The 19,829-nt window shown below is 37.5% G+C and overlaps 1 protein-coding gene and 1 long non-coding RNA gene across 4 annotated transcripts in view; one reads left to right on the top strand and one right to left on the bottom strand.

The window, feature by feature from the left end:
• Nucleotides 1–3,896: 3,896 nt before the first annotated feature.
• Nucleotides 3,897–19,829, bottom strand: part of CHRM2 (cholinergic receptor muscarinic 2) — a 96,755-nt gene continuing 80,822 nt past the window's right edge. For 2 of the 3 annotated variants that reach the window (XM_090144558.1, XM_090144549.1), the window contains one exon: nucleotides 3,897–8,745. In XM_090144558.1, the coding sequence (XP_090000684.1) occupies nucleotides 7,306–8,706 (1,401 nt within the window). In that variant the 5' untranslated portion in view covers nucleotides 8,707–8,745 and the 3' untranslated portion in view covers nucleotides 3,897–7,305. Of the gene's footprint in view, nucleotides 8,746–12,315; nucleotides 12,580–19,829 lie in introns of all 3 variants that reach the window. The other variant, XM_090144564.1, reaches the window with a different exon arrangement.
• LOC149919644 (uncharacterized) lies at nucleotides 8,497–10,407 on the top strand. The gene is made up of 4 exons (XR_016468502.1): nucleotides 8,497–8,587; nucleotides 9,015–9,097; nucleotides 10,022–10,074; nucleotides 10,235–10,407. It is a non-coding gene; the product is annotated as an uncharacterized LOC149919644 (long non-coding RNA).

Raw genomic sequence — 19,829 nt, forward strand, 5'->3', positions numbered from 1 at the left:
ATCCATCTCAACTCTGTTATGATTACTTTCTTAATCATTGATTTTCAGTGAATACTCTGCTAGTAAGACTGGGAATAAAAGAGCAATCAAGGGAAGGGAAGACTGCCTTACCATTGCCCAGGACATAGGTAAATGTTGCTGCTTGATAGTGCCCTGTAAGAACACTCACTCTTTACCATCATCCTCTGCTGTTTCCCATATGGACATGATAAAACTGGGAAGGAAGAGAATTGATTTCATTTCATGTGAGGAATTTTCTTCGTTCCAAATTAAAACCACTGAAGAAAGGATTTATGAAACTTCTTACTCCACACATTATTTTGGACTTCAGCAGAGGTGAGAAGGCAATATAATATTTTTTGTGGACTTAAGGATTTTGAATACCAACATTCACAGTGCCTGAAAAGCAAGAGAAACTGTGTACCTGTAGCTAAAACACAAGTTACAGATACTTCTTAAAGTGAAGGAGGAAAAATGCTTTTTGTCAAGCCTGTGACAAAAGAGGAAAGGCAGGCAGAGAAACAAGAAAAGATGTCACAGCAAATTAAGGACCATCTATCAGCTTCCTTCAGGGAAAGATTTTCTATAAATTAAAAATGAAAGATTTCTTAGAAGTGTGGAGCTGTTCATGATTTTACAGGAAAAATAAATGGGATATTGTCTCCAGTGAGTGTCTCTAGACAAGTTTTATAAAGTATCTGTAGACCCGGGGGTAAAAAAGACCTAACTCTTTTTAGCTGCTCAATTTCTACCATTTGCCTTGCTGGCATCTGTGAATACAGAGCCAACCAAGAAGAGGGCTTTAAAAATATTGAAGGCCCCTGTATTCTGATCCCACTTTCTGTCAGTAAACACCTGAACCCCAAAGCCCAGAACTTGTTTTCCCGTTCTTGTTTTCTTTCCTAAGTTTAACTTCACACAGGAAGATCCCTGTTTTGTAAAAAGTAAATATATTTAGAAATTTTTGTAAGGGGAAGGAAGGAAAACAAATCTTAGCAGCATGTTTCCTGCCTTCCACCAACTGCATCATGCTACCTTTGGAGCAGAACGTGGCTGTAAGGATGCCTTAGCAATTTGGTATTGCAGTGCCAGTACCAGCAGTTGTTTTGGGTAACAGAAGTGGCAAGGCAAGGCTCTGACAACTGAGGTGAAGAATTTTAATTGTACCACCTTAGCAAGACTGGAGAAATCAGGTGCTCTGTCAGCAGGAATGAAGAGCAGGGAGAAAATTAATAAATTCTAGGGAAGGAGCTAGTGAGTTTACTAGCAAGCCCCACTGAAGAACAGACAAAGAAAACATTCAAATCCATGAGGAGATGAAATGAACATACAGAAAATAGGGTGCATCTCCTGCCTTTGTTATAGCCGGGATATCTGGGATGTCTGGGAGCAATTGGTACATCCTGAGGTCTTAAAAATGAGTGGACAGCCATAAAACAGAGGGCTGATGGATTTAGCTGTTGCTTTTGACTCCTTCATGTTTTGTGGATGACACACAACTGATCCCAGGAGTCCATTTGAACACTCTCGTACCCATGAACATTTGTGAGGTTGAAGAAAGGAAAGAAAGAAATAGGGAAAGAAAGAGTTGAAGAAAGAGAGAAAAGGGAGAAGGAAGGGAGGAAGGGAGAAAAGGAGGGAGGAAGGGAGGAAGGGAGGAAGGGAGGAAGGGAGGAAGGAAGGAAGGAAGGAAGGAAGGAAGGAAGGAAGGCAGGGAGGGAGGGAGGGAGGAAAGGAGGAGGGAATTTGACTCATGTATATATGTTGGTTGATTTCAGACTAGTTTTCATCAGGCAGTGTTCAAACACTCCTGTCTCCAGATGAACCCTCATGATTTCTGATACATCAAATGAAAATTTCAAACATAAGATTGACAAGTTTTCCTCCAATTTTGTACCAATTGGAAAACAGACTTCTGAATATTGCCTCAATTTCTTTCTTTCTCTTTTTAATTAAAAAAAAAAAAAGAAAAAAAAAAGAAAAAAAAAAAATTTATATATATTTAACCACAGATATCTTTAATACTCAGGAATGTACCAGTCAGACTGATATATCACCAAGCTGTTGTCCTCTCCTTGAAGAGTGAAGGTAGCATGGCCTGATTCACCCACCATGGGCTGCTAATGGGGCAGTCCTGCTGCAGCAGGGCTACTTTAAATGGCTGAGCCTTTCTGGTTTTAGCTATTTCTGGAAATGATTAAGAGGAAGAAGATGAGAAGATGAGAAGTGCTCACTGCAGTATTTGTTGTTGTTTGTTGTTGTTTTTGGTGTTCTTTTCATGATTCACCCACAGAGTTTTCTCAACTTCTGTGTGAAATCGAAGTGGCCAGTGAGCACACTGTACGGAATAGCTGCTGAGATCCTCTGGCCAAACCTGATGTGAAGACGTGGCAGCACCGGCAGCAGGGCTATCAGGGGCCATAGGATGGATGGAACGCAGGTGATAGCCAGGAAAGCCAGAAGAGTTATCCACGGAGAGTTGCTTTTCGAGATCAACATCTGCATCTTGCAGAACTATCTTTCAGAAGGAGAGTGAAACCTGGTAAATGTGGTTTGGAACACAAAGCAAAGAAATGAGAGCTTTAGAGATGTTCAGAAGAGCAAATTATTATGTGGCCCTGAAAGATTATACTGTGTTTTGTCTTACTGATCCAGAAACCTGAGTTGTTCCCAGGGTCTCAGAACAGGTTCTGCCATCCTCTACTTCCAGGCCAGGATAGACAGTGTCATCAGTAAAGACTGTCTCTGCAACTCCCACCAACTGCGAGCAAGCACAACATAGACACAATCCCATACAACATCTTGAATGTTAGATGATTATTTTCCATGTATATAAGCCATGTTGGTATGTGTCTTTGTGTTCTTGTATGTACGTACAGAAGTGTGTTGTTTGACCCATTTTAACAGCTGTGAACGTAAAAATATATGGAACAAGATGGAAACACACAGGATTATGTTTCTTGCAAACCCCTTAAATATGCAACAGCACACCAAAAATAATTTTGTCTGTTAGGATCAAAAGTGGAGGTGACTTAAGGGAAAAGTTCTAGAAAACTTTAAATATGGCTGTCTTTTTTTTTTTTTTGGTAGTTGTTTTGCAAATATTGGCCCCAAAATAAATTATTTCCTTGAGGTATATTGAGCATTATGAAATCACAGGATGAAAAGTATGATTGTAATCAATAGCTTACACTTCTTAACCTATAGGAATATCCTCAGCTACTGGAGGAACTCATAATTTATGAACAAGTGACAGCTTCAAACAACAGAATAAAGCATGGGTGCCCAACCTTTTGTCTTTCCTGAGACTGAATGAAGAGGAATTATCTTGGGCTGCATACAAAATATGTAATATAGTTAATGTAAGTAAGTAACAAAAATTACATTTTTTTTTCTTTTTTTTTTTTTTTTGTAATATATATTTTCTTTTTTACTTAAACAAAAAAAGAAAGAAACAAAGCACAGAACTAGTGAGGTATTTGAACTTGTTTTGTGAAACTAATGCATCAATGTCTGATTTGACGGAAGCGTTTGCAATTCTTACTGAGTTTTCAAGGTGCTCATCAATTATTTTTTGATGAAATGTTGCTCCTCCTCCTTCATCCTTGAGAATAGTTGCTCACAAATGTATATACTGCCAAAAAGTGGTGACATATATAAGGTGTGATTGTGAAGTGAGGGACAGTTTTCTCTGGTAAGATAGGTCTTACAATGATCTAGTGAAAAGACATGATCAAATTTTTGAGTTGAATATCTGATGGCAACTCTATACATTTCATTTGAAAATTTGTAGGTAATGTATTTGTCAACTGAAAACGGAGTTGCAAATATGCACAAAAATTGATTATATTATCTTCAGTCTTGAAACCTGTTCTCAAATTCCTTTATCAAGACAGAAATTAAGGCTGCCTATTTTTCATTGTTCAAAAGACTGTGTTCAGCCAAAGCATAAAAAATGTATAAAATTATTTGCCATATCTGAGTTAGCACTGTACTGTACCTTCCACTTGTCCTGGGTTCAGCAGGGGATGATCACCACCTTAGTATACCATTTCTCATATAAGCCAGGATACCATTGGACTCCTTGGCCACCTGGGCAGACTTCTTGTTCATGTTCAGCTGGCTGTTGACTAATATCCCTGTATCTTTTTTGTCTGTGCAGCTTGCCAACCGATAGCCTGTAGTGTTGCATGGGATTGTTGTGATCAAAGTGAAGAACCTGGCACCTGGTCTTGTTGAAGCTCATCCTGTTGGTCTCAGCTCAGAGATCCAGCCTCTTGATCCCTCTGTAGGACCTTCCTATCCTTGGGCAGATCAAAACTTCCTCCCAACATGGCATTATCTGAAAACTCACTGTGGATACACTCAATTCCCTCATCTAGATCATCAATAAAGTTATCAAACTGAAAGGCCCAACACTGATCCCTGAAGAATACCACTAGTGACTGGTTGCCAAATGGATTTAACTCCACTGACTACCACTCTGGTCCAGGCCATCCAGATAGTTTTTTACCCAGTGAAGATTACACCTATCCAAGCCATGGTCTGCCAGCTACTGCAGGACAATACTGCAGAAATAGAGTCAAAGGATTTGCTAAAGTCTAGGCAGACTTCTTCCACAGCCTTTCCTTAATCCACCAGATGGATCACCTGGTCATAGAGATGAGGTTGGTCAAGCAGGACGTGCCTTTCATGAAGCCATGATGACTAGGTCTGATTCCCTGGTTGTTCTACATATCACATGATTGCACTCAAGATGATCAGCATGATCTCCTTTGACACGGAGGTCAGGCTGACAGGCCGCTAGTTCCCCAGACCCTCCTTCTGGCCCTCCTTGTAGACAAGCATCACAATGGCAAGACACCAATCAACTGGTATACATTCTTTACCATTTGATATGGCACTGTACTATTGTACTATTGATACCTAAAATACATGCTGAAAGAAAGGAACAAGCGTGTTTCTGTTATCCATTTTTTTCTAAAGAAGTAAGATTTAGAAAAAACATATTTTATTTTTAATTTTTTTACCTGTATTTATTTTTAGCATTCCAGGAGAATGAGTTATATAGAAATGATCACGTAACTCTCACCCCTGACCTGTCAAGATAAGACTAGTGGATGTAGCTTTGAAAGACTCACTCAGTTTTGCAAGACTTAGTAGTGAGTAATTGTTTCTTGTCAACAGGAAGATGAAACCTGTGGTAGTATGATTCCACATGAGTGGGGTTTGCCAAATTAGTTTCTTGGCTACATGGAGACACTTAGATGTATCAGGATGAAATCACTAGAGCTGTAAAATCAGTGAATGCATAGTAAGACATACTCATCCTAAATTTAATGTGGCCTTAATTTACTGCAGTTTAACCCTCCTCGTTTTCCCTTTCTACTTGAAACTTGTACCTTGAAACACGAAAACTATCATATTGCTAAAGTGCTTTGACACTCTTCTCCAATATGCTTGTCAAATGTAAAGTTTAGGTCTGCAGGTTTAATTTTCCCACAATCTTGAAGGCTTTTATTTCAAAGTGCTTTTTGGAAGATTCTAATACGGGTACATGGAATAATAGAATGGTTTAGTGTCCCATTTGGTATGTGGCTTTCACTCCAGGAAACAGTCTCTTGAGAGACTATACAGCAAACTGCTTTTTGGTAATAAAATGTGTAGGTTTACCTCCTGTTAGAGTTATGGAGAAGGAGGTAACTGTAATATGCAAAATTCACAGACAATTTCATTTTTCAGTAATCTGATACTCTTTGTTCCAACCACACAGTGCTCAGTTGTGCTACAATAAATATGAAATATTGAGATAGTAAATTCTTTGCCAGGAAGAAATAATACGGATTTGAGCTGGTGCAGAATAGCAGATAATAACTCAACCTTGAGCCTTGCCAACCCTCAGTCTAGACTATTTTGGTATCTGGTTTTGTGTAATCACTGTTTTCATCTCAGCCTTTTTATTAGTATTATCTCTTGGCATGCAGTGAAAATATTGCTGCTATCTAGCACAACATGAAAAGCAATGAAAATCTTTTCCGGAAAGTAAAGATCTTGTCAAAGATGCATCTAGGTAGGACCCTTATTGCACACTAAGGGTTTAGACAGAGCATGATCTGTGTGGGCACATCGGTTTCTTCCTTTCTTTTCCTCAATTAATAAATTGAGAATTTTGTCTGATTAAGAGCACCATCATTTAATACAAATTATTTCTTCTGTGGTGGCTCAGCATATTTCTTCATCTGTATATCTAACTTTAAAAGGACGTAACCTCTATTTTCCTAGTAATGAGCTCATTTCTAGTTTTCAGCTGAGGCTCTTCATTTGGCCATCATGGTGGCGGATTTGATGAGACCTTTGAATTTACAACTTCTTTTGATATTCAGTCCTTGTGCCTTAGAAAGCTAAGGTACAAAAGGAAAGAAAAGGTGGGTGGAAATAAAAAAGAAATTCAAGGGTGGATTTTATATGACAAACAAAGTGCACAAAATTGTCTCAAAAGCATTCACTTGCATGAATGCTGAAACAAATCTGGGATGTAGCAAGCTGGAAAGGCTATCTTTTTTCACTTTTATTTTGACTTAGTGGGGGGATAATGGGACAAAATCCCCTAGAAAGGGGTAAGTGGTAAACTTAGACTGATACATCTTAGGCAATGGTTACATGTCGAGCAAAAAATACACTGTCATAAATGATGCAGTTTTGGAAATGAGAGTGTTATAAAACACATAAAATAAGTTTCATCATGTTTTACATAACATTACGTTTCTCACATGACACAAACAAAAAGCTTTAGACAACCTTGAGCTTTGGAAACCTGCTATGATTTGGATTATGTAAAGTTCTTTCAAGCCCCTATGTCTCTTCCACATTATTATTTTTAGAGTTCCCTTATTTTTCTTCCCTAGATGAAGACATTTCAAACACAGAGAGAAAAAAAAAAAATAGATAGATATAGTGACAAAAAAACCCACAACAAACAAAGATTCTAAAGCCCTTCTTCAGAGTACTCTCAGAAAGTAAGGAACTGTGCCTCCAGTCCAAATACTTGAATAACTGCTCAGAACTTACGCATGTCCTCAAGATTTATTGTCAGTGATTAAAATTAAAGAAAAAGATCTTTAGTGTAGTTCTCAGGGGTGGAGTTGATGCTCCATCTCAGTATTTCCTCTAATGTCTTTGATTGCACATTCCATAATAGAGCATAAAGTGCTATGGCATTGTTGTTTGTTTATTTGTTTTATAATTTAGTTTGGAACTTCTTCATGTTTTCCATTATTTTATTATTATATTTATTTATTTATTTATTTACCTTGTTGCTCCTATATTCTTGTAATGGCACATAAGAAGGTGCTTAAAGGTCTTCTTGAATGTGGCATTGCAGAGCGCATAACAAGCAGGGTTGATGGTGCTGTTGATGTAACAGAGCCAATAACCTATGGTCCATACAGTACCAGGGATGCAGGATGCACAGAAGCTGTTGATGAGCACCATAACGTTGTATGGGGTCCAGGTGATGATGAAAGCTAGGAGGATGGCTAAAATGGTCCTTGTCACTTTTTTCTCTCTAGAAGGTGGTGGTTTCTTTTTGGCTGGCTGCTTCGTCATCTTGACTATTTTCCGGGCTACGCTATTCTGCTTCTCATCCCCATTGGTGCCTACAATCTCTACAGTAGTATTGGTGGGAGCACAGCAGTCACCCTTTTGGGACTTGGTTACTATCCTGATGCATGTCAGCTTGGAGTTCTCCACTTTGAGTTGGTCTTGGGAGGCAGAAGTCTGGCTGGCATCTTTGGCAGCTTCATCCTCTTTTATATTGGAAGGGACCACACTCACTGAGGTGGAGTCATTGGAGCTGTCCTTCTCCTCCCCTTGAACACAGTTTTCCATCACACTCTCTCCAGTGGTTTTTCCATTCTGAATTTTGTTATGTTCCAACCCATCTGAACTAGCTGGGATGTTGTTATTGTTTGGTTTTACTATTTTACCTTGGACAAGGCTGGGGGAAACTGGATCCTGGTTTTGGGCAGCTTCCTTTTTCCCTTTCTTTATCCGACTCTTGCTGGCTCGAGAGATTTGCCAGTAAAGAACAGTCATGATTATAACAGGTAAATAGAATGCTGCAATGGCAGTGCCAAAAGTGACAGCAGGATTGGAAAAGAACTGGATGTAGCAATCCTTGTCGGGAACAGTCCTTCCCCCTACAATGAACTGCCAGAAGAGAATTGCAGGGGCCCACAGGATGAAGGAGAGGACCCACGCAGCTGCAATCATTATGCCTGCCATCTTAGTCGTCCGCTTTACAGGGTATGTCAGAGGCTTGGTGACACAAAAGTATCTGTCAAAGCTGATGATAAGGAGGTTCATCACAGAAGCGTTGCTGACCACATAATCAAGAGCCAGCCAGAGGTCACATACCACAGGCCCTAAGGGCCAGTAGCCTATCACAGTGTAGAGGGTATATAGGTTCATGGAAAAGATGCCTATGATCAAGTCAGCGCAGGCCAAGCTGAACAGGAAATAGTTGTTGACAGTCTGCAGGTGCCTGTTGACTTTGATTGACACCATGACCAGGATGTTCCCAATTATGGTAACTAAGCTGAGAGACCCTGCCACCAAGACGATGAACACCACTTCGATAGTTTTATAGGGGCTCTCCAGAGCTATTACATTTTCAGAGGAAGAGTTTACGTATGTTGAGTTATTCATTTCTGTGCTGCTAACAAGATACTCAATTATCACTTAAGCCTGCAGAGGAAAGAAAAAACATATACCATTATGAAATTAGTTCCTTTGCTTTTAGGAAATGGAAAAGTACCTGGAAAGAATTTAAAGGTAGAAGATTGAGTGCAGAAGAATCATTCAACTCATGCTAATGTAAACCCCCTTAAAACATATAATATCCCCTTACAAGTAACATAGTAAGAAGATTCTCTTAAATACATGATGAAGATACTACATTTGAATGCAAATTTAGATTTTTTAATCTTCTCTTATTCATTTCTGCCTTTGTCTAGCAACTGTACGTTGATTCCTTCCCTTCTAACATTTTCCAATAAACCAATCAGTTCCTGGGAATACGTCATTCTTATAACCCAAGGTGAGGAAGTTAATCACCATGAGCTGGATCATGACAGTGACTTATGTCTCCTTCTTTTCTTCATGTTCCTGATAGGTATGCATCTGTAAAGTTTCTGAAACAAGTTTGTGTCATCTTTCCCCCCTACTTTTCTTTTACTGATGTGTCTTTTTCTTTTTTTTTCTTTTTTTTTTTTTCTTCTGTGTGTGTGTGTGTGTGTGTGTGAGCATTTGCAAAGATTTTTGCCCTTAAGGGAATAGAATTGGTAGACTCACCTCAGCTCTGTCACTAGCTTTCTCATTAGATGTTTACAAATTAATCTTTTTTTTTTTTTCATTTCAGTGAAATCAAAACAATTTTATACGTTCAGTTGACTATTTGTGCCTGGAAAATATAGGGTTTGTTTGTTTGTTTGTTTGTGTGTATGTGTTTTCTTTAAACATGATGTGCTCTCTTGATGCTCGCTTGCTTGTACTTCCTTCATGATAATTTTTTTCAATTCACAATATTTTTAATCTATATTACATAGAACTGTGACATAAGGTATGAAATGGGTAGGAAGGAAACTATAAAAAAATAAACAGATAAAAATCACTTCTGTTCAAATACAGCAACTCTTTTTTGCTATGTACACCTATTGTCAGTACTCAATAAACATTAATTAAAATACTAGCAATATGTATTTGCTAGAAGACCAACAAACAGCACATGATTTTGCCTTAAGGATATGCATTATCCTTGTGTGCATCCCCTGGAAATCAATAGAATGTAGAATGTGCTGGAATTGTACAGACTGTCTCTGAGCTCTCATTATTTATGAGCTGTTCTCAAGGGATTATTGAGGCATGAAGGCCAGATGTGACAGAGAAGTTAGATTGTTTCTAATTGGAATATTTTCTTTTTCTTTTCTTTTTTTTTTTTTTTTTTTTTCCTCCCACCCAAAAGGCACAGCTTCTTCAAGACAGATCTTCTAGAATTGGAGATTCAGGCAAAAGAAGGTAGAAAAAATCAGTTATGTTTGAACCTTTTATACTTCAAGGGTAATGAATCCTTCTCTGATTCCTATAACAAGGCTGTTGATGCACAGAAATATATAACCCATGTCACTTAAACAGAGCAATGCATTTTCATTGTCATTTTAGCACTGTTTTCTTTCAGATGCAGAAGGAAGAAGGTGATGTCAAATGTCAACGCAACAGAAAAAGCCCTTCTGACCTCCCTGAAAAATAAGCAAGTTTGTCTCTGTGGAAAAGTCATGTTGCTAAACCAGGGTGAAGGGTCTCTGTCTGAGGTGACTTCGTAATCTGGTAATTTATACTTAAAGAAATACATCTGGCAGAAGATGAAGCTCATCTTCTCAAAGATTTGTTTGCCATTTCAGTGGGAAGGTGCACACATGGATAAACAGAGGATTGTAAGGCTAGACAGATATTTTTTCTTACTAGCTGTTCACAGGTATATCCCTAAAATCCTTGGGATGAGTTTCAAGAAAACAAAGCTGTGAGGAGAAATGCTTTAATTAAATATGTGTTTTGTATGGTAAGAATAGGCCAAAGGGAGTATAATAGGCTTTATATTCTGTGCAGAAAAAATGAAATGAAATTAAAAAATATAGGGGATTAACCCAGAAATCTTTAGTCTACTGGACTGGCATTTCAGCAGGGACCACAGCTGTGCAGCTGACTGTCCAACTAGGTATGCAAGATATCACATTTTTGGGACTTCTCCCAAGTAGAGTTAGAAACATTCTTGACAGAATGAATTTTTTATGAAAAGATGAACTAACTCACAAAGATGTATTGATTTCAAAAAAAATTCATTTGAAAAGCATTTGTGATCGAGGGCTCTGCAGCTACCTCTGGTGACAAAGAGGGAGAGAGGGAGCAAGAGAGATTGGGAAAAGAAAGGAAGAAGGTGAGAGAGAATCTGAGGGGAAAATGTTATGCTTTATAATGAGAAAACAGATGTTTCTGTACAATAACATTGTGACAAAACGTTCAGACTTTGTTTTTATCCCACTGGAGAACTAAAATTCGTTTTAAAACCTTGAAACTTGTGAAACTGAATTACTGCCTCCCAGCTAACTTTATTCCTATGTATTTTCTGATGTCTTTTTTCCATTTACAGTGGAAATATTGGGCATTCCCCTGATTTTATTATCTGAGTTGCTGGGAGCTGAACGAAACCAAATAGCTAGTTTTACCTGATAGGAATAGGATTTCACTGTTCTTTTGAATGGAAGCAAAGCAGATGAGTCCCTTTCCCACTGATTTCCCTTTGCACGAAGCTCTCCTGCTGTGAGAAAGCTGATAATTCTGCATTGCAAATTATGTTAACTGCTGTGGCTTTCCCAGGTGTAGAAAAACATGAGGGAGAATTCTGCTGTCACATATCCTAGCAAAATCTTTTCTTTTATCAATATGATTGCAACCTGAACCACATTTTCCTGCGTGTTTTGATGAGAAGGTACAGAAATGCAGAAAAGTTTGACTGAAATTGATATATCTCATCACTGCTGATGAAACTACTGTTTTACACATATCAGCAGAAATAGAGGTATTCCTGCTTTGTAATCAGAAGCATTCTGAACTTGCTGTACTGTCTTTTGCTGACCCCAGGAAGGTTTGAATCATGCCCATTGGGAGATCTCTCTTCCTTATTGGGACCACTTACTCCATTAGAACAGGATTGCCTGTGAACTACTTTTATTTTTGTCAAGTCACAGACCCTATTTCTCTTACTGGAGAGGCAGTTGTTACAGGAACAGATGTTACTCATCAGACAGACCTACAGACAGAGGTGTTTTAAGGTAATATGACCTCCCATTATGAGAAGTACCAGATCTTGCTCTTGAGCAAACAGAGATGTCTTCTGCAAGCCCATGGGTATTTGAGCTGCACAATATGGCACTGACTCCCACAGGCTACCATAATTTATCCTTGTATATGAAGCGCATTCTTGCTGAACAGAGTATAGCCAGAAAAGGTAAGAAATTTCTCCTGCAACCTGAAAAGCACCCAAGTTCATTTTCTGAAATATATTTTAAAATATATGACTTTGTGAAATGTAAACAGTATAATCACTGCGTGGATAATGTACAAGTCTGAGAAATTTAAATATAATATAAACATAATATAAAAAAATTGTTTGATCTTTGGTAAATGGTTGAGAAACATTTTCAGTGTAGTAGTTTTTCCTCTCTTAAGAGTTTCTTTGCAGTGCTGAAAATCATTTTTTACCTTTCTGTTGACTATAGGTGTTGGGAGTAGGATGGGGAGATTAGTTGGGTTTCATAATATGTGAACTTTTGGCATGGTTTGATGCCAGGTCTTTTTGCAGTGGGTGGTAGCTGGGTCAGGCAGAGGCAGGGCACTGGTGGGTTGACCTGAGCCGCTATCACCACTCACAAGGAGAGACTCAACAAAGGCTGGAGTGAACTTTCACAGAGCATGTTGGCAGCCGTGGTCTGCTTCTCAATATTTCGTGTATCTTCCTAGAAGTTACTGGGAATAGAAAAAAAAGAGGTCTGGTCTATAAATTTGTTCCTGCAAACCATTTGATCAGAAAGTGGATCAGAAAGGATAAGAAAGCGAAATTACATAATTGAGGGTATTCATCTCGTAAATAGGAGGGCAAAGGAAAGGGGTAAGGACTGGATATCAACCTTAGGCTCACAATCTTTCAACAGAAGTTATTTATCAATTACATTCTGCTGAGTCTGTTTTCCATTTGCCCTGACAGGATCCGATCCCTTCAGAAATCCTTACAATTTTTGCACTGAGAACAAATCATCAACATCTGTCACAAAGCAGACTATAGAAATATTTGCACTGAAAAAAAAAAAGAAAAAAGACTGATATGCCATGCCTGTCAAATTTTGTTAAACAAATCCTTCCTTTGTACTGTATATATTGCCAAGTTAAATGTGGTAAGGATTTAATGGTTCCTTTCAATTTTCTGAAACTGTAAAAAGGTCAAGAGATGAAAGACGAAGCAAACAATGTACACCTGAAATCCATATTGGTGATTTAAATAGGAATACCCAGCAATCTATGTGCGTAGGTACTCTGAGTACTTTTCAGATTTCAGTGCTCAAAACTTTTCTAACTTTTATTTGTCTTTGATCCAGTTCCTCTCTCCAATACAAACCTACGCAAAATGGATTTCATGGATTTTGCTGTAGCAAGGATAAAATTATATTTTTTCCTAAATTGAATTTGATCCTGTACAGCACTGGTTTTGATTCTAATTTCATTTCTGGCACCATTTAATACCATACTGTGAAAAAAGAGGAAAACAAAAACCCCAAGCCTCTGACAAATACACTATGCACGTTTGTCAGATTTAATTATAGACTTTAAGAGAGATGATGGAACTTTTCTGAGCTTTTGATAAAAAAACAAACAAACAAACAACAACCCCCCCCCCAAAAAAAAATCAGAAAATATCTTGAATATGTGAAGACTAAAATTCTCGCTGTATTTGTTATCTTCTGCCACCTATCTGAGTCTAAAACCTTCTCTGCACAATGCTACTGCTTCTATGTGGTCCATTCTTCTTTCACACACGTTTGTTTTTCATAATCAACACGTCCTGCAAAAAACGATACTCTTCAGGACTGCCTAGATCTATTTTTCCCCATCTCATCAATAAGAGTGTCTGAAGGCAAAATGAACAGCTCATGCACAAATCTTGAAACAGTGCCATAGGGCATTAACAAAAGCAAACTAGCGCTGTGCCACTAACAAGTGAAATAAAGCAATAATAATAATATTAAAAGCAACAGGGAACTGTATATGAGAAGATGACTGTCCTGGCATCAGCATTACTGCCTCAGTGCTATTCCTAGTACCTGAGGATTTGTACTGTTCTTAAACAAATCTTGCTCACTACTTTTCCCTTAGTCTAAAAGTGGTGAATATACAATGAGCCCAACTAGCCTGTATTCAAAATTTCACAATGAAAAATACAGGCAGTATATACAAAAATCCAATCTGTCTTGTTTCAGATAACAAAAAGGAGGAGTTTTTCCTCAGTATTTTGGAGAATTATGTATTTCTACTAAATTAGTACTGTTTTTACTATTGTGCCGATAAACTCTTATTAGTCTACAGTAGACTAGTAGACTCTTATTTTTCTGCATGCAGAGCTTTGACTGTAGGTATGGCTTTGTTTTTCAGGACCTGGCTCAGCAAGAGAGTATTTGTATTCTGTCTTTGGGCAACTGACATCACTCCAATTTAAACTCTGCTTCTGTATATGCTGTGCAAACTTGAAAAATATACTTAATGGGCACAGTATTATCTAACTGATTTTGATGGGGAAAAAAAAAGTATTTTTGAACTAGAAGAGGAGATGCCTTCACTCACGTGTCTCCTTATTCTTGCTAGGATTTTATATAAATATTCTTTGGTCACAAAGAAAGCAAATAACCAAGACTTGTGACAAAGATATGGCAAGGCTTTCATCTGTGCAGTGTTGGAACCATAACCAAGTACACGTATATGATACAGTCATCCATATAGTCAGAGGAATGGAATATGATAGTAACTCCTTCTCAGTCAAAACTACAATAATCTTCAGCTCAGCGTGGAAGAATATTTAGACACTAGAGGAAATATGCATAATGACAGTTGAAAAAGACAGTCTTTGCCCTCTGCACTTCAGAGACGGTAAATAGTTCAGGCCCTTTTAGCTTTGGTAAACTAAAAAGGGTAGAATAGTCCTTTGTTTTCTTCTGCAAGTAAGCTGCACAGTTGGGACTGGAAATGTAGTTGCTACGATCAATATAATTTTATAACCCAGAAATGAGAGAATGAAATCATTGCGTATGAAATGTAAAAGGAGGTGGTTATTAAGGGGAAAGGAAGAAGCTACTGCTGTTATCCTCAAGTGCTCAACATTGACTGGTTTCTGTGGCATTTCACCTGACATTTACACCAGCTGAAAGTACTGGATCCTGGAAAATGAGGCTCACACCTCAGTGCATCCAAATGGATGTCATTCCTTCTCCTGTGTGCATGTCCAAGGTGGAGTAAGGAATGAAAACATAAACTAAGAGAAAGAATAGGAAAGCTTATTGGGAGCATTATTAATATTAGTTATCAAACTCCTTTAGAGGGTTAGATAGGGAAGCAGAAGCCCCTGGAGAGCTACTAAGTGTTATGTCGACTGAGAATGCTACAGACATTAAAGGAATCTCACTATAATAAGTAATGCTGGTCTGAGGAAAATTACAAGATATTGTTGTGTCACAATGATCAATTCCTAAAAGTTATTTTTAATCCCTCTCTGAACTATATCCATGTATAGCTTAATCTACATCCCCAGTGCAAACTGCCAATTAACTACAGTACTTAGGTTCCCAAGTTAAAGACAGTGTTCAAAGTGTTTCTGCAGCTGCAGACAGCAACAGTTCTTTAATAGAAATTTTAAATATAAGGAGTACAGAGCTGAAACTATGAAAATTCTGCAAAGACTTAGATATGCAATACCAATTATAATAAAAGGGGAAATAGACAACAGCAATGCAAGTTAGGAGATCTTAGAGATTTTAGGAGATTTTAGACATCTTAATTTATCAGATGGAATAATGTATAGATTTGAGAATATGTTACCCAACTTTTGAGATGGAATATATTTTATGATAGGCATGGCTCTTTCATACCCCATTTAGAAACAAGACTACACCCTGCAGTGTCCTTGTAGTAAGATGTCACCACTCGTCTCTTTAATCACTGACTAAGAAAGGAAAAAAATTGAACCATAACAAAAAAGCCTAAATTTAAGAAATATGCCAATGTACCATATGCCATATTAGCCAACCCTGACAGTGGAAATTGTGCAATTGCTCTGCTGGTAAGTGGCATCTCCTCTCTTGTTCTCTAAGGTTCTGGGTATTTTGGTTCTACAGAAGTTGCAGGGCTCAGCTTGAAATATGAATAAAATAGATTAGAATATGTATTACACACAGGCACGGAAAGAAATCTCTGACATGGATGGCCTGTGCAACAAATATTAGAAAAAAAGTTACATTTTTTAATGCAACCCATCTATTTTCCTCATGTAATTTGTAGCTTAAGTTTTTTTTAAGCTAGTGCCTTATTATTCTATCTAGTGAATGAAAAGAACCACACATCTTCTGAAGCATCCTACTGTTCTCTGTGGAAGGCTGAACTAAATGGATAGGGTCTCCACCTAGAGGCATACAATGGCAGTTACCACTCAAAACAGACGTTCCCAGCAGTATGGCCTCAAAAATGTGCTGGAGATTTGCTTGCAACTGAAGCATCTCTTAGGTGGAGGAACTCCACATTTTATTATAATTTACATTTTATTAAAATTTACATGTTATTATAATTAAGGAGCATAACTATAGTTTGATTAAATTGGGAAATCATTAGATTTTGATTTATTAGTAATAAACAGGCTGACTACTGAGGTATAATTAGACTATGATATTCATTGCACGGGTCTGAGCAAGCAGTTTTATTTAGTCATCTCTTTGGTTACATTTCAACTCAAATTGTTGCTGCAGAGTAAGTTGTAAAAGGGTCAGAAGAGTGACTGGTGTCATCAAAAGGCAACAAAACTAAGACCTTGCTCACAGCTCACACACATTTCATCAGTGGACCAATGCTTGTTTCCACTTGCAGCACCTTGCTGTAAAAAGGAGATCAAAACAACAGATTTCAGCAAGTTGCTTCCTTTCCCCACCCTGTGATATGCCACTGTAGTTGGAAGCTGACTGAAGTTTGTCACAGAAGTCTACCTGAACAAGATAAGTTTTATCTGACTCCAACTATCTTCTTCAAGCACTTTGTTAAAATATCCACCCCAGAACTCAGTCTAAAATTATATATATCTGCTGCCCTGATAAATGTTCCCTCAGCAGAAGAGTTATTTAAGCTTCTGTTAAGATTGAATTGAAGATCATTAGATTCCAGGATATTTTATCTGAAAGAACAGAGCTGTGATAGGTAAGTACTCCTTCTGCAGCCCAGATTGAATCAGAGGCACAGCACTTCATTATCCTCATATCAGCTATCATGCCTGTGCTATTAAATAGAAAAACCTTTTGAGAGCTACTCATAGTCTCCAGGTGACAGGTGATAAAGCTGGGGAAAGAGGAGGGTGTTCAGAAGGCTGAGTGAAACCAAAATGTAAAAAAAAAGAAAAGTTACTATTTATGTTTTTCCTAGTTTAAATTCTATTTTTCTGCCAAAACGTGTGAGAATGTTGTCAATGAAATAATAGTAAAGAGCTATAAGACAGCACAGGGGATCTCACAAAGATCTACTGATTAAATCCCTCATCCTCCCATGAATCCAGTAAAGACACTGACATTTCAGTGAATCTCTGCAAATCCCTTCAAGTTGTGGATGTCCTTGCAGGACCCTGAATAACTCTATGGAGACTCTCATTGTTCCTCAGAGGTTTTGTAACATGCGGCAGTGTTGCTGACAGAAATATTAACAAACTGTAGGCCCAAAGAGACTCTTAGTGTAGTTAAAAACAAAAGTCTTTTCCTTTGATTGGAATAGGTGCTAGCCCACTGCCTTTTTTTTTTTTTATCAAATATTTCCTTATTGATTCACTAATGATCTAGCACACTCAAATTGGAAGGTATCTTTACTCAACAAGTACTTTTCAGACATCGTATCAGCCCATTGTAGTCACTCTTGCATGAAGTCCTCTAGAGCTTTAAAACTGAATCCCTTCCATTTCTGTGTCCACCAGTCTGGGGCAATTTTTACACACCTTTCATTTTACATAATCACTTGCCTAAGACAAAGATTAGAAGCATGGAGAAGAAAACTGACTCAGATATAAAAGGATTTGGCTCAAATTCTTTGCAAGAATTTAAGCATATATTATACCCAAGTTCACACTTGTTTCTAAGAGGGTAACAAAATCTTTATTTACGTCTGTATTTCTGCAGACCAATTTAAGGTAACTGTGGAGAAATAGTGGAAGAACTTAGTTTTTTACCTTATCAGAAAAGAGTGGTACCTAAATTTCCAGAGCAGAATCTACATTTCCAAGACCATTTTGCAGTCTGAAAGACTTTTTTCTTTTTTCAGAAGATAGATTTAAGATCCAAAACATAGACAAGTTTGTGTTCCCTGTTTTTCTGGAAAGATGTTAACAGTACTTACACTTTTAAGATGTTTTAAAATCTCAGAAAAAGTGCTTTCTATAGCTAATTATAAACATAAATAACAATTATAAACACATCCAGGCTGGATGTGGCTCTGGGCAGCCTGGTCTGGTGGTTGGCGGCCCTGCACATAGCATAGGGGTTGAAACTAGATGATCACTGTGGTCCTTTTCAACCCAGGTCATTCTATGATTCTATGATAATTAATTACAGCTATGTATGTTTATATTGAGTACATGATCATCTTCCCTTTCGTGGACAGAAAATCTTGAAGATTATATATTCCTTGCCAAGGCAGGTAATATTTATCTAGAGATATTATTTCTGTGGTATTTAGTACAGTTAATACATTATTATAGGCTCTCTAAATCTGACTGTGTCACATTCCACTAAATGTCTGCTACCTACTTTAATTGCACAAGCTGTAGTTGCAAACTACTAAAATTTTTATTCCACTGCAGGTTTAAGAAATCCATGTCTAATTCTGTCTCTGATGCATAGCTCCAGATACTGGTCTCAACACACTGGAGTTACACTTAACAAGGTAAAATATCGTAGCTTCTCTTATGAATAATTCATCGTTGCATTAAGAGAAACCCCTATCCTATGTTAAACAATAATGTAGCATTTAATAAGGTTAACTTAATAGCAGGAAACTGGGGGACTTGTCTCTGACCATGTACCTCCTGTTAGAATTATATTTAACATCACTAGGCCAGGAAGACTGTAATGCAGAAGCAAATAGTTTCAAGTTCTCTACTTATTTTGATTTTTAGAAAGATGTTGCAGAGCTTGAGCACTTCCTACCCTGACCTCTCTTGCATGTTTGTAAAAGCTTAAAAAAAAAAAAAAAAAAAAAAAGGAATGTTTGAAATGCAGGCTTTTAAACATGCTAAATGGGATTATTTGAAAGCAAGATTATTAAAGGCCTGAGAAATAATGCTGATACGGTATAGAAAAAAGATAGCAATTATTTTGTAAATAGATTTGTACCATAAGGCATAAAAAGGCTACAGAGGAAAATGTTCCTTGGTGCCATGGCTTCAGGTGATCCTCTTATAGGATAGGCTACAGGATATAGAATGTAGGATATAGGATATAGGATATAGGATATAGGAAGCAGTAGTCAATGATTGCTAAGCATAACTTATACCCCAACCCCTTGTCACAGGAACTCTTTGAAAACAAGTAGGCAGAAAAAAATGCTGTTTTTCCACATAGGAAATTGCAGATTGCTCTTATCACTTTTACAAGGAGGACTAGGAGATACAAAGCTGCTAAAGAGTCATGATGATAAATATGTCCCTTTAAAATCTCATTCTGATTCCCAAATGAGTTAAAAAATAAAACAAACAAATAAAAAAACCCAACACCCACCAACAACAAATTCACACTCACACAAAGACTTCAGACTCAAATAATTTGATTTAGAGATTCAAACACTGTGTTTTTCTATTTTACTGCATATTTTACTTTCGTGACAGAAGTGCTGTTTCAACTTCACTAAGGCTGTTGCCAGCATGACATGACTTGTACGAAATCAGCTTTTATATTATTTCTGATACTGTTTTTATTAATTTCCTGAAATTTCAT

This window comes from Phasianus colchicus, chromosome 1, assembly GCF_987193195.1.
Source record: "Phasianus colchicus chromosome 1, bPhaCol1.hap1.1, whole genome shotgun sequence".
Lineage (NCBI taxonomy): Eukaryota > Metazoa > Chordata > Aves > Galliformes > Phasianidae > Phasianus > Phasianus colchicus.